At 41.2% G+C, this 12,278-nt stretch overlaps 1 protein-coding gene across 1 annotated transcript in view; it reads left to right on the top strand.

Moving 5' to 3' along the window:
- LOC135335233 (uncharacterized) overlaps positions 1 to 12,278 on the top strand; it is a 21,401-nt gene extending 9,123 nt beyond the window's left edge. The window contains exons 24-49 of the mRNA XM_064530693.1: positions 139 to 354; positions 539 to 691; positions 853 to 1,071; positions 1,328 to 1,468; positions 1,631 to 1,849; positions 2,083 to 2,223; positions 2,334 to 2,540; positions 2,661 to 2,792; positions 3,046 to 3,252; positions 3,507 to 3,644; positions 3,830 to 4,033; positions 4,186 to 4,341; positions 4,423 to 4,677; positions 4,822 to 4,971; positions 5,177 to 5,383; positions 5,603 to 5,746; positions 5,963 to 6,175; positions 7,092 to 7,235; positions 7,449 to 7,661; positions 8,191 to 8,523; positions 8,839 to 8,967; positions 9,092 to 9,298; positions 9,377 to 9,505; positions 9,629 to 9,775; positions 10,388 to 10,543; positions 11,805 to 12,278. Of these exons, the coding sequence (XP_064386763.1) occupies positions 139 to 354; positions 539 to 691; positions 853 to 1,071; positions 1,328 to 1,468; positions 1,631 to 1,849; positions 2,083 to 2,223; positions 2,334 to 2,540; positions 2,661 to 2,792; positions 3,046 to 3,252; positions 3,507 to 3,644; positions 3,830 to 4,033; positions 4,186 to 4,341; positions 4,423 to 4,677; positions 4,822 to 4,971; positions 5,177 to 5,383; positions 5,603 to 5,746; positions 5,963 to 6,175; positions 7,092 to 7,235; positions 7,449 to 7,661; positions 8,191 to 8,523; positions 8,839 to 8,967; positions 9,092 to 9,298; positions 9,377 to 9,505; positions 9,629 to 9,775; positions 10,388 to 10,543; positions 11,805 to 11,953 (4,709 nt within the window). The 3' untranslated portion in view covers positions 11,954 to 12,278. The remainder of the gene's footprint in view (positions 1 to 138; positions 355 to 538; positions 692 to 852; positions 1,072 to 1,327; positions 1,469 to 1,630; positions 1,850 to 2,082; positions 2,224 to 2,333; positions 2,541 to 2,660; positions 2,793 to 3,045; positions 3,253 to 3,506; positions 3,645 to 3,829; positions 4,034 to 4,185; positions 4,342 to 4,422; positions 4,678 to 4,821; positions 4,972 to 5,176; positions 5,384 to 5,602; positions 5,747 to 5,962; positions 6,176 to 7,091; positions 7,236 to 7,448; positions 7,662 to 8,190; positions 8,524 to 8,838; positions 8,968 to 9,091; positions 9,299 to 9,376; positions 9,506 to 9,628; positions 9,776 to 10,387; positions 10,544 to 11,804) is intronic.

Raw genomic sequence — 12,278 nt, 5'->3', positions numbered from 1 at the left:
TTACCGATAGTTGTACATGCCATCTGTGTTTACAGTAAACACTGTAATTAATGCAATGTTCCAATTACAAAAATGTACTGATCTCTTAGTGTCCATATTCCTACTGATGCATGTGATTACACATGTCTTCCTGCACAGCAACCAATGGAACGGACTACTCTCCTCCGGTGGACTTTCAGATTGAGTTTGGCTCTAGTTCATTGTTTGGGGACTCAGAGTGTGTGAATGTGACAATCAGCAATGACAACTTTGTAGAGGGCAGGGAAGAGTTTGTTGTCATTGTAACCGGTGTGACGCCGCAAGTGGAGCTATCTGGATCCGATTCTGTGGCAGTGATCATCGTTGATAATGACTGTAAGATTTGTGAAATAATGATTGTGTCAACCTACGTATACATATATAGTTATCGTTTTTGCCACTCATCATAATTATACATGTACCTAACCAGTGTTTCATTTTGGATTTTCGGTTATTATTCAGTTTTTTAGGTTATGGCCATTAAAATATCTCCCCTCCACACCCACATGCACACTCACAGCTGCAATGGCCTCCTTCTCTCCCGGCAGTGTAACAGTGACTGAGTCTGACTTTGTCAACAGCAGTGTGTGTGTGGTGCTCACTTCTCTGCCAGCTGGAGGTGCACTAGAGTGTGACATTGACATCACCTTGACTCCCCTTCAAGACACGGCAGGTATAATTTTTATAGCTACTTAGAGCCATAAAACAGCTTGACATTAATTTTCAGTTTTTTTTTCGAAACCGCTATGAGTAAAAACAGAATATAAAGTGTATTAAAGGATGTATTTTGTAGCTCTACACCTGTTGAGGCTGTTGTTTCACACAATCATGCAGTATTAAACGAGGACTTTGAATATTTCGAGACTGTATTGACGATTCCTGCTGGGACTGTCCTAAACCAACCTGTATGTGTCTACGGACTCCAGTTTGGAATAGTGGACGATCAGATTGTGGAGGACTCCCAATCTTTCAATGTTATGCCGTCAAGTGTGTCCCCTGCCAACACTTTGACTGTTTCTGATTCCTTCATTGTCACTATTCAGGATAATGATTGTGAGTTCATTACAAAGAAACTACTACTTATCAAACCCTCTCATTCGGCCCCAATAATAGCATGTTCTTGGCTCTAATTTGCTCCACTATAGTGCCGATTCTTTCCATCACAATTACCAAGAGTGCATTCCTGCTATTACCAACTCTTAAAATGTTCTGACCGAGTGGTCCTAAAGTATACTAACGTGTGTAACTATCAATAGAAAATGTATGCCATACATGTATATATATACATGTCCCATATTATACCCCTCAGATGTTGGGGTGGGTTTTGAGAGGTCAGAATACAGTCTAGACGAGGGGACCTCACAGTCGGTGTGTGTTCTCTTCTCTAGACAGCTGCAACGGTCGCTCTCATTGAGCAGTGACTTTGAGGACCTCAGAGGATTGCTTAGAGGTGAGACAGAAGTATACTCTTTAATTACAACGTGTCTGTATATAGTGCAAACTATTTCATGACTGGGTTTGTATAGTCCAAGAATGAATGTAAAACAGCTTATGCTGGCTTGTAAGCTCAATAACACAAAAGTACAACCTCCTTCACTCTTTCTCCTTATAGGTGAACTGAGGTTAGGAGTTCCTGGTCCGTCTTATCTGATTGGAGTCGGTGCAAATGCCTCCAACACAGTGGAGCCAGGGAGTGTGTGTATGTCTGTAGACAACGTGGATGACTCAGTGAAGGAAGGCAACAGACTCTCTCTGCTCAGACTGAACAGCTCTGAGACGGCCGTGATGATTGGGGAGCGGCAGGCGCTGTTCATTGAGACTGCTAATGATGGTTAGTTTCATGCATGATGATGATAATTTACTAAGGCAAAAAATTACACTTTTTCTTTCGCATTGTCATTGCATAGTAAAAAAACATTCCTTAATAATATTTTATTGTGTTATGAGATTTCCCCAAATGAACAGCGTAAAAACAAATAAATGCAACTATAAATCCACAGTAAGTTACTACGTCTGTAGGCACTACTATAATATGTTATCCTGATGTATTTTCCTTCCATGCAGTTATCGTGGCCTTTCTGACATCTCTTAGTGGAATGGTGGATGAATATGATGGAGCAGTGGAGGTGTGTGTACAGCTGAACCACAGGCCCCTGGACACCATCGTTACGGCAATACTCACAACACAACCTCTCACGGCAACAGGTATAAGAAATAGTCATGGAGTGCACTTCCACAAGTGACAAGCCTGAATGCGATAGCATAATTTGATTGACGTTTTAAAGCTATTGCTCTGATCATAATTTTGTCTGCAGAAGGAGAAGACTTTGTGCCACTGAATGTCACCCTGGTGTGGCACTACGACTCTCCCAGCCTCACTCAGTGTGTGAGTGTGGCCATCATCAATGACGAGTGTGTGGAGGAGAAAGAAGAAGTGTTCACTGTCTCTCTGTCCACAGAGGAGGAGTGTGTTAACATCGGACCAGACAACCAAACTACTGTCACCATACTGGACAATGATCGTGAGTCTATATAGACACTCTACAATTGTTGTCATATAAGTGAAGCTGGTATAGTATTCTTGAAATGGCAGCTAAACAATATGCATTGAATGTACTAATAAAAACTTCGTTTTATCTCAGAGCTGCTAGTGGATTTCAGAGATCCGTTTTTTAAAGTGGAGGAATCAGCTGGCAATGTCACATTGTGTGTGTACATCTGCGATGGAGTGCTCAAAAGAAATGCAAGCATCACATTAGCTACGGAGGCTACTTGTGAGTGGTATACATGCATGTCTGTAGATTGTATTCACTAGTTACACAATAGAGTATAGAGTATGTGTTTAGGGAAGTTGTTAGTCGGTATACAAGTATATAGCATGAAATTTATGTGTTTGTACCAACCATTATTAGATAGCTAGTATTAACACAGGGAGAAAACTGCCTGAGTATAGACTAGTTGCTATAAGCAATCGTTAGAAGGAGAGTCAGCCTTCACCTCTAACCCCCCACCACCCCACCCCTACAGCTTCATCTCCAGCAGACTTCAATGGCTCCTCCTACGAACTAACCTTTACGCCAGACAACGCTCATCAGGACTTGTGTGTGACCATCGATATCGCCAATGACACCATCTACGAACAGACTGAGCAGTTTATGGCTGTTCTGACCACCAACGACTCGTGTGTAGAGTTCAAGCAAGAGTCCACACTAATCTCAATACTAGATGATGACTGTGAGTTGTGTAGTACAGTGTGTGTGTGTGTCGTATATTATAGTCAGAGTCAATAATACTATTCCTGTCCACAGCTATAATGATTGAAATGGCTTTATTATATATACCTGTACGTGATTAAGTATAATTATGTTACAACTATATACGTATAATATAGGCTAAGAGAAAATAAATAGCTTGTGGTACGTGCATGGCCAAACTATGCCGTAACATTATATCTATGCTGCTTTATTTTCTTATACTTCCTCTATTAGGTGTAACACTTGATCTGCAACCAGTATCGAAAATGATAGCAGAATCAGTGGGAGTGGTTGAGGTGTGTGTCTCCCTGTATGGAGAGCTGGAGACCAGTGTCAATGCCATGGTCTTCACTGTGCCTGGAGATGCAAAGTGTGAGTGAGGATGACATAACACGTATAGTTATACACTCATGAATAAGGAGCACTGCATGCATGTATTGTGTTATATACATCTGTGTACTATAGCTATCAAGTCAATGTCCTGAGGCAAAATAATAATAATTATCTGTGTAGTCTGGAAATGTTTTTTTCCTTTTACGTTGTGTGCATGCATGCAGATGATGATGACTTCTCGTTTGATACTGGAATGGGTTCTATCACTCTCACCTTCACCGAGGCTGGGGAGCAATGTATCAACATCTCCATAGAGATGGACAACTTGCTGGAGACCTCTGAACATTTCTCTGTAGTAATGGCCTCTCGAGATGACAGAGTGAAATTGAACAACAGTATCTCACGAATCTACATCATTGACAGCGGAAGTGAGTTCATGAAACCCACCCACTTGTATGTATACATGTACTACATCACTACCTGGACAAAAGCGTAGGTATCAACTTTGGTAAATAAATCTTGAATTGCTTTAGCTTTATAATTATTTAACCTCTCAACTTATCCCTTCTCCCCTTACCAGTGGTGAGGTTTGGATTCTCTCAGAGTGTGTACCCAGTGCCTGAGGAGGACGCCAGTGGAGATGGTTACATTTTGGAGGTGTGTGTGGAGCTCTTCTCTGGAGAGGTGGGTAGAGACGTTGTCATCACTCTGGAAAATCAGGATGGATCAGCTATTGGTAAGTAGGTGTACATGCATATACATTGTAGGTGTGTAGATATAGCTCCAATTCTAACTCAATGTATACCTCTTTTTGTAGGAAAGCAAGATTTTGTAGAAATTGAAGAAGCTATTACAAGTGTGGACGTTGTATTCGCACCTGCATCTACACATCTTCACTGGGGAAGAAGAAGGAAGCGAGCAGCAGCAGCACTACCTCGGTGTGTGAATGTGACCATTCTGGCCGATGATGTCGTGGAGACTGACGAGTACTTTAGTCTGGTACTGAGCAGTATAGACCCTGGAGTTACTCTCATGCCAGCCAACGCTACTGTGGTCATCTCAGACAATGACTGTGAGTTAATACCTACTGCGTTTTTGATTCTTTAGATAACTAAGGCTCTAGCTTATGCACTATCCAATGTTAAAGTAATGGAAATGAGCTTATTGTATGTATAAATTATTGTAATAAGATCAGTCTTCACGCTCTATCCTTCAGATGCCAACGTGAGTCTGGCCCTAGATGCTTATAATGTGGCCGAGAGTGATGGCAATGTGTCTGTATGTGCTGTTCTGCTCGGAGGGGAGCTGGCCCGGGAAGTGGCCGTCAATATCACTACCACTGACACCACCATAGGAACAGCTGCTGGTGCGTGTATTCGCTTTTGGAAAGGTTATGTATGCTATAAGCTATATTATATAGAGGGAATAAATTTGGAGGCCAAACACTCTACTGTAGAGAGGTACTTCTACTACTGCTGTTTCACCATCACAATTTTGTTCGGAGCATGATTTGTGTTCGTCCGAGTCATTCGAGTTGGTTGTCATGCATGCATGGTGTTGTATTTCCACAGCTGGCTCTGACTATACCTCAGTGACGGACTACACTCTGAGCTTTGCCGCTGGTTCTCCAGTGAACTCCATGTCATGTGTGGACATTGTGATCCTCGAAGACAGTGCAGTGGAGGACATTGAACGTTTTTATGTGGAGCTGTCCACCAGTGACCCTGTGAACATCCTGTCACCTGACAATGCTTCCGTGTCCATCTTAGACGATGACGGTAGGTGTATCTGGTGTATCTACAATTCTCTCAGTAGAAAAACCTGTATTAATTGTTGTGGATGCCCCGCCCCAATGCAGTGTGGTGCTTATACGTATAACTATATATTATCTGTTGACCTGAGTATGGCACCATTTACAGCGTCCAAATAACGTACTTTGGAGTGTATATATAACTTGATATAAATTGTAACTTTAATTACCCCTACCCCCATTCCAGTCCTTGGAGTCGGGCTCGTTAATTCCAGTTTCACTATGAATGAAACTAATGGCTATCTGACAGTTGGAGTTGAGATTCTGGATAGCAGTTTAGGGTCGGAACAGAGTGTGTTGATATTCACAACAGCTGGTACGGCTACTCCAGGTACGTAGGTTTGAACTATTGAGTGGTTGGCACTATTGCATGGGCCTTGGTCTATAGAAATGAGGCTACTGTTTAAAATTATATCGTATGCCGCCATCGTCTATAGAGCTGAGGCTACTGTTTAACCGTATATTGCCTAGTGTGGTTAGTATATCTCTATGGTAATACCCATGAATAGTGCAATTATATATTACAGCCTTTTACTTTGATTTGCAGGCCGTGACTATGAGGAGCTTTCAAATAAGTTTTTGAGTCTCTCGAGTGGACTGGGGGTTGGAGACGTGGTCTACTTCAATGTGAGTATCTTCAACAATGAGGCAGTGGAAGAGATGTTTGAAAACTTCACTATCCACTTGAATGACACGGCTCGTGTGTCCGTCATTGGAACTCAGTATGCTGTTGTTGATATCAGAGAAGATGAGACAGATGGTGAGTTATTTTTCTGTACCCCCTCTCTGTATAGCCAGCACTTTTATATACGTACATTCAATGTACATGAATATGTGTTTACGTAAAACCGTACAATGTACGTCTTAAAATGTTCACACATTGCATTTTGCATTCCCTGCATGTGTATAATACAGGGTCAGGGTCAGTCTAATGTAACTTATAGTGATATACAGTGGCGGATCTAGGATTCTTGAAAGGGGGGTTCCAGGGCTCTGAGCGGGTCAAGGACTGATATTTTACCTAAAAAAAGGTCGTAACTTCTTCGAAACAGTGAGCATGCGCATTAACACACCGAATTTTTTCCTAAAAAAAGGTCATCACTTTTCATAAGCAATCTGCATACACTACGCTGGAGAGTTTTTAGCCTTCATAGTCACTGAAACTGCACAGACAAAGCTTCGCAGGACTAACAAGGACTAAAGGTAAGTGAGAAGTACATGTGAAAGCTAGTAAGAAAGGAACAACTTTCTAATTAGTTGCTTGAGCCTCCCACTCACTTCTTTCTCAAAGGGGGGTTCAATTGAACCCAAAGAACCCCCTCTGGATCCGCCACTGATATACAGTTGCTATTATGTGTAGTGGTGTGTATAACTGCTCAGAAGTTGGCAATCAGTCAAAGTAAGGAGTTTTAGAATCTTTGCCTAGGTCTCTAATATTTTCACAACAGCGAAACATGTCTATCGTGTGGGCACCCTTAATAATTTACATGTCATGTGTCGTCCTCTATTTAATACCTGACCCAGTGCATGCATGAGATTGCATTTAATAGCAAAGGTTAGGGAGTTGAAATAATATATAATTACTATAAGTGAATAATATTTTTTGCTGCATAAAATCAGCATGAGAATGTGTAATTAATAAGACTTGACATTATTGTAACCTCCCCCCCCTCCAGTGCTTGGAGTTGGACTTGTTAGTTCCAGTTTCACTGTAAACGAGATTGATGGCTATCTGACTGTTGGAGTTGAGATTTTGGATGGCAGTTTGGAGTCGGAACAGAGTGTGTTGATATCAACACAAGCTAGTACTGCTACTCCAGGTACGTGCATAATTATTATGTATACTCATATTGGGCCTATAATTGTGGAATTTCTATATAGAGGCATATACACGGCCAAGGAATGTCGTTGCATGGGTATTGGTTAGAACGAACTGTGTAGTATTGGGGCTCTGACTTCAGTTTTTATAATAATTATAGAGGCCACTATAATTATGAAGAGGTTACCCGGCGGAATATTAATTTGATTTGCAGGCCTCGACTACGAGGAGATTTTGAGTATGATGTTGATTCTCCCGAGTGGACTGGGGGTTGGAGACGTGGTCTACTTTAATGTGAGTATCCTCAATGATGAGGCAGTGGAGGAGTTGTTTGAGAACTTCACTGTCTATTTGAATGACACGGCTCGTGTGTCTGTCAATGGAACTCACAATGCTTTTGTCGATATCAGGGAGGATGAGACAAATGGTAGGTTTTAATCTGTATTTCTGCTACTAACTAACTCTGTATAAGCCAGCATTCCAGACTCAAATTCTGCTGTATATATAGGCTTGTGGTGTATGTATGCATGTGCTTACTTAGGTCTTAGGAGGTAACTATTCCTATGATTGCATATGGTGGACAATGCTGGAAAGGGTCCAAAGATATGGTTGGGAATTCCCAGTACAATAATCAGGATTTAGAGGATTAAGGGGAATTAATAGTGTTGGCATCACTGGACATGATTGGGTCTCAGGATGTCCACAAATTGGATTTTGCATATACCTTGACTCAAAACTATGTAATATGTGTGTTTATTAGGATCAGCGCCAAACCCTCGGGCCTATACATAAACTCGTACAGTTGCTTTTTTGTAATAAAGAATTGGCATTCCAACTAAACATGTATGTATAATAGGTGTGTAACTAATTGCTTTTACAAGTTCCTTCATTCAGTCAAAGTATTGTCATTAATGTTGTATCTCCATCGATAAACGATCTCTTTATCCTGTGCCCAGTTGTCATGGTGACGTTTGCCCTGGCAGAAGTGTTAGTAAATGAGGGTGACAGTGGAAGTGTGTGTGTCAACATCACTGGTCAACTGGAACGACAGGTGTCTATCAGTGTGTCCATCTCTGGAGACTTTGCAAGCACGGCTTCAGATCATGATTTCCCTGCTTCTACTTTGTTCAGCTTTAGCTCCTCCCCTGACACTTACTGCATCTCCTTCAACGCCATCCAAGATGCCATTTATGAAAATGATGAGACCATCTCTGTTCTTCTTGACTCCTCTGACCCTCAAGTCAATACTGGTGCTGTCAGCACAGTCAGCATTTTTGACAATGACGAAGGTTTGTATCATAGTTTTGAATTATTACTAGCCAGACAATTTTGTTTTGAATACCACACACTCATCCCATGCAACCTATGAGATGCACTTCTCTTTTTCATATAGCTGTTGATGTGCAGAGTGTACTTATCCTCTCCCCTATATACCACCCATACACTTGAAATGTTACATTAGACAAAAATGTGTTACATACCCTACTTGTCCATCATACCAATTGTACGGCTACCCACATTGTTCATTTGGTTGTTCTCTCTCAACTTTCAATATAATTATCCTATTTACCCATTCTTGTCCTTCCTCGATCCCGTATATATAGTTGAACTCCAGTTGGTGGTGGAAAATGTGTGTGAGAGTGAGGGTCCTGCCATGGTGTGTGTGCAGCTAAAGACGAACACTGAGAGAGAAGTCACTGCCACTGTGCAAACATCCGATCTCAGTGCTCGGAGTGAGTTGTGCATGCATACATTCTTTGCATGTTACAGTATTTTATGTGGCAGTCAATATTACGGCAGCTTCTACTGTGTCATTGCACTCAGTGTCACAATCATTTTTCTTATACTTCCCAACAGGTGGATCCGACTACATTACTTCCACAGTGACCTTCAGTTTCCCCAACCCATCTCCTGCTGACACAATGCAGTGTGGATCTGTGCCTATAATGGGTGACACCATTGTTGAGCCTTGTGAAGCTTTCTACCTGAACCTCACCTCCTCTGCTGAGAGGAGCCGTATTGTCGATGACCTGCCTAATACTGTGATCATCTATGACGATGAAGGTACGGTAAACTTTCGGCTCCATGCATATTGAATTTCTTAAAGAGTTTTTTCGAAAATTGTTATAACACTTTTTGCAGATGTCGATGAGTTGCTTCTTTTCAATGACTCTCCACAAATCTTTGGTAGGAACCTCACTGTGGACTTCACCATATCTGGGTGTGCTCAAGTTTTGTGTCAAATCACAGCGAGAACAGCCGAGTTTGACTGTGAGTAAATTATATATAGCTAGACTGCACATGCATTATACTATAAGAACGCCATATCGTGTTGACTATATGAACGATTTTCTATCTGTTCAATACTATTTACTCCTCCCCACACACACACAGGTTCTCCCTCTACTGGTAGCTTCACTGGACAATGGTACCAAGAGTCAGTCACAAGCAGGAGGACTATCAATAAGCTTCTTCTTACTTCTATGCCACACTGTCCCAGTCAAATTGTTCCAGGGCTTAAAGAAAGAACTTTCCGTATAGGTGTGGCAATAACATTATATGCAGCGTATCATTATAGTCAGGAGAGACTTTGTATGGAATAATTAAATTTAGTTAGACACTGTTTTGAGGGTGTCTATATGGTGTCTAGAAGCCCAAAGGCACTGATTAAGTATCCCGAGCGTAGCGAGGGTACTACAAGTGGCTGACGGCTTGCCCTCGAGGCCTGACTATAATACAATTATACTTGACAATGGGGAAACTATGTAAACTGTAGGTATAATTATGCTAAGTCCCATAGCATACCTCCTCTGAGGCATTTTTCCATGTACTTTCCATGTAGATCTTATCAACTAGATGTAGTATCGAAATACCCTTACAGTGAAGATTTTGAGGCACTTAAATTTCATGGAATGGCCTCTAAAAGCATAAAAATTCCACGAGTTCTATTGATCAAAATAATGACGTTGTGTCGATCCTTCGTTAGCTATAAAATTATATTTCGTGGAGGATTGCTAACCCACGAATACGGTAAATGTTTTTGGATGAGTGTACTCAGATACTGTTAGAGCATGTTTGTATAGCTATACTATTAATTTTTATGATCATGATGTACTGTGATCCTCTATAATTGATGTTTCAACTCTCCTGCAGACAACACACATTGTAGTATGGTATTCACTGACCAGCAGTACGAGGTTGACCCCATATCTGGTGACGTGACTGTGGAGTGGGCCGGAACTGGACCAACTGCTGAAGTCAATGTCAGTGAATTCACGTGTCGTCTGCCCAATGGAACGTCTACAGATTGTGAGTTAACTACATTACTACCTCACCATAATAATTTATTATAAACCTTAACCTGCCTGCACTGGTGAGTATGTGCATCACCTCCGCATGCACATACTCACCATTATTTTAGTACACCCCCACACACATACACACGCACGCACGCACGCACACATACGCACATACACACGCACGCACGCACGCACGCACGCACTACTATTTTGACTAATGCCTGGTGCTGACTAATGCCTGGTGCTAACCAAAATTAGATTGTTTTGTGCTTGCCACATAGAATAACCACATAGACCCATCCCCATTATCAAGAGTATAATTATAATAGAGAAGAGAGTATCGAACGTAGGCATGCTGTACATCAGATGTATGCGGAGAGTAATGTGACTTCCTGCAGTATCTGTCACAAGCTTGAAATTTGCACACTGACCAATCCAAGTGTAGGTGATGTAAGTTATCAAGAAAGTAGATTAGATCACCCACACTTGGATTAATAATATTGGTCAGTGTGCAAATTCCAAGCCCATGACAGATACAGGAAATCAGTTCACGTTACTCTCCGCATACATCTGATGTGCAGTGTGCCTATGTTCGATACTCTCTTCTCTATTCGCCATTATCAGCTACTACCACCACAAAACCTGGTCCAGACAAATACAGCCTGTACCTTATAAATTAAGCCTCCCCAAGGTCAGATTTAGTTTACACACAAAATGTACACAGCCATGTAAGCTAAGTTGAAGTACTACAGCAGCCAATATCAAGTGTCTAAGATAAGTCCTATAATTATGTCAGCATTTAATACCTCAAATCAATACAGACATAAATTATAGGCCAGGACTTATCTTGGATTTGATATTCAGCATGGCCCAAGTGAATAGTGTGCTAGTTTTATGTGATTCTGGATGCAACAGATGAATTGGGGAGTGTTGGTGCACCGCGTGAAAGACTCTTTAACCCATCATTCTCGGCTCTCAAGGCTGGGCTCTGTTTGCCTTTTATTTTCTGTTCGTGGTCTGTGTCTGTTTTTTCTGTGTTGTCTAAATATAAAGAAGCCTATACCAGTAGACAGCTAATTATTTATAGTAAGAATTATTCCTGCAACCAATTTGTAAGCAATACTAATTTTAATGAAACTAGGAGAGGTAGTTTACCCGATTTTACGGTCAGCTGATAAGGCAGTTTCTCACAATTTTTGGGGGGTTTCAACCCCTCCAACACACACACACACACACATAATTATACACACACATACACACACACAATGCAGGCACCAGTCCATTTGTGATCACTGGTCTAGCTCCAGGTGGTGCCCACACCTTCACAGTGACACCTCGACAAATCAGTGACTCTAACATGCCTCAATGTGAGAGTAGTAGGAGGGGATTGATTGGTCGATCCATTGTCATCCAGCTCTAAAGAACAATTTCCTATAATTATACATGTACGTAGCTATAGCTAATGCTTTATCATTAGATTGAACAGTTATAATTATAACACCAAAAAAATTTAATTAGTTCCGTCTTTATTTTTATCCCCATACTATTCTTCGTTTGTAGCTATAGTGAATGTATCAAACTCATTATGATATGCCATGCATGCAACTGTCATGTATTAGCAATTAATTGTCAGTCATGTATTAGCAATTAATTGTCAGTCATGCATGCATTGCGTGTTCTTGACTCTTCTCAATTATTAATTTTATCCTCGAGATGTTCATATTTTTCGGGCTAGATAATTCTCA

The sequence above is a fragment of the Halichondria panicea genome, chromosome 1 (genome assembly GCF_963675165.1).
Source record: "Halichondria panicea chromosome 1, odHalPani1.1, whole genome shotgun sequence".
Classification (NCBI taxonomy): domain Eukaryota; kingdom Metazoa; phylum Porifera; class Demospongiae; order Suberitida; family Halichondriidae; genus Halichondria; species Halichondria panicea.
This window is presented reverse-complemented; position numbering and strand designations above follow the sequence as displayed.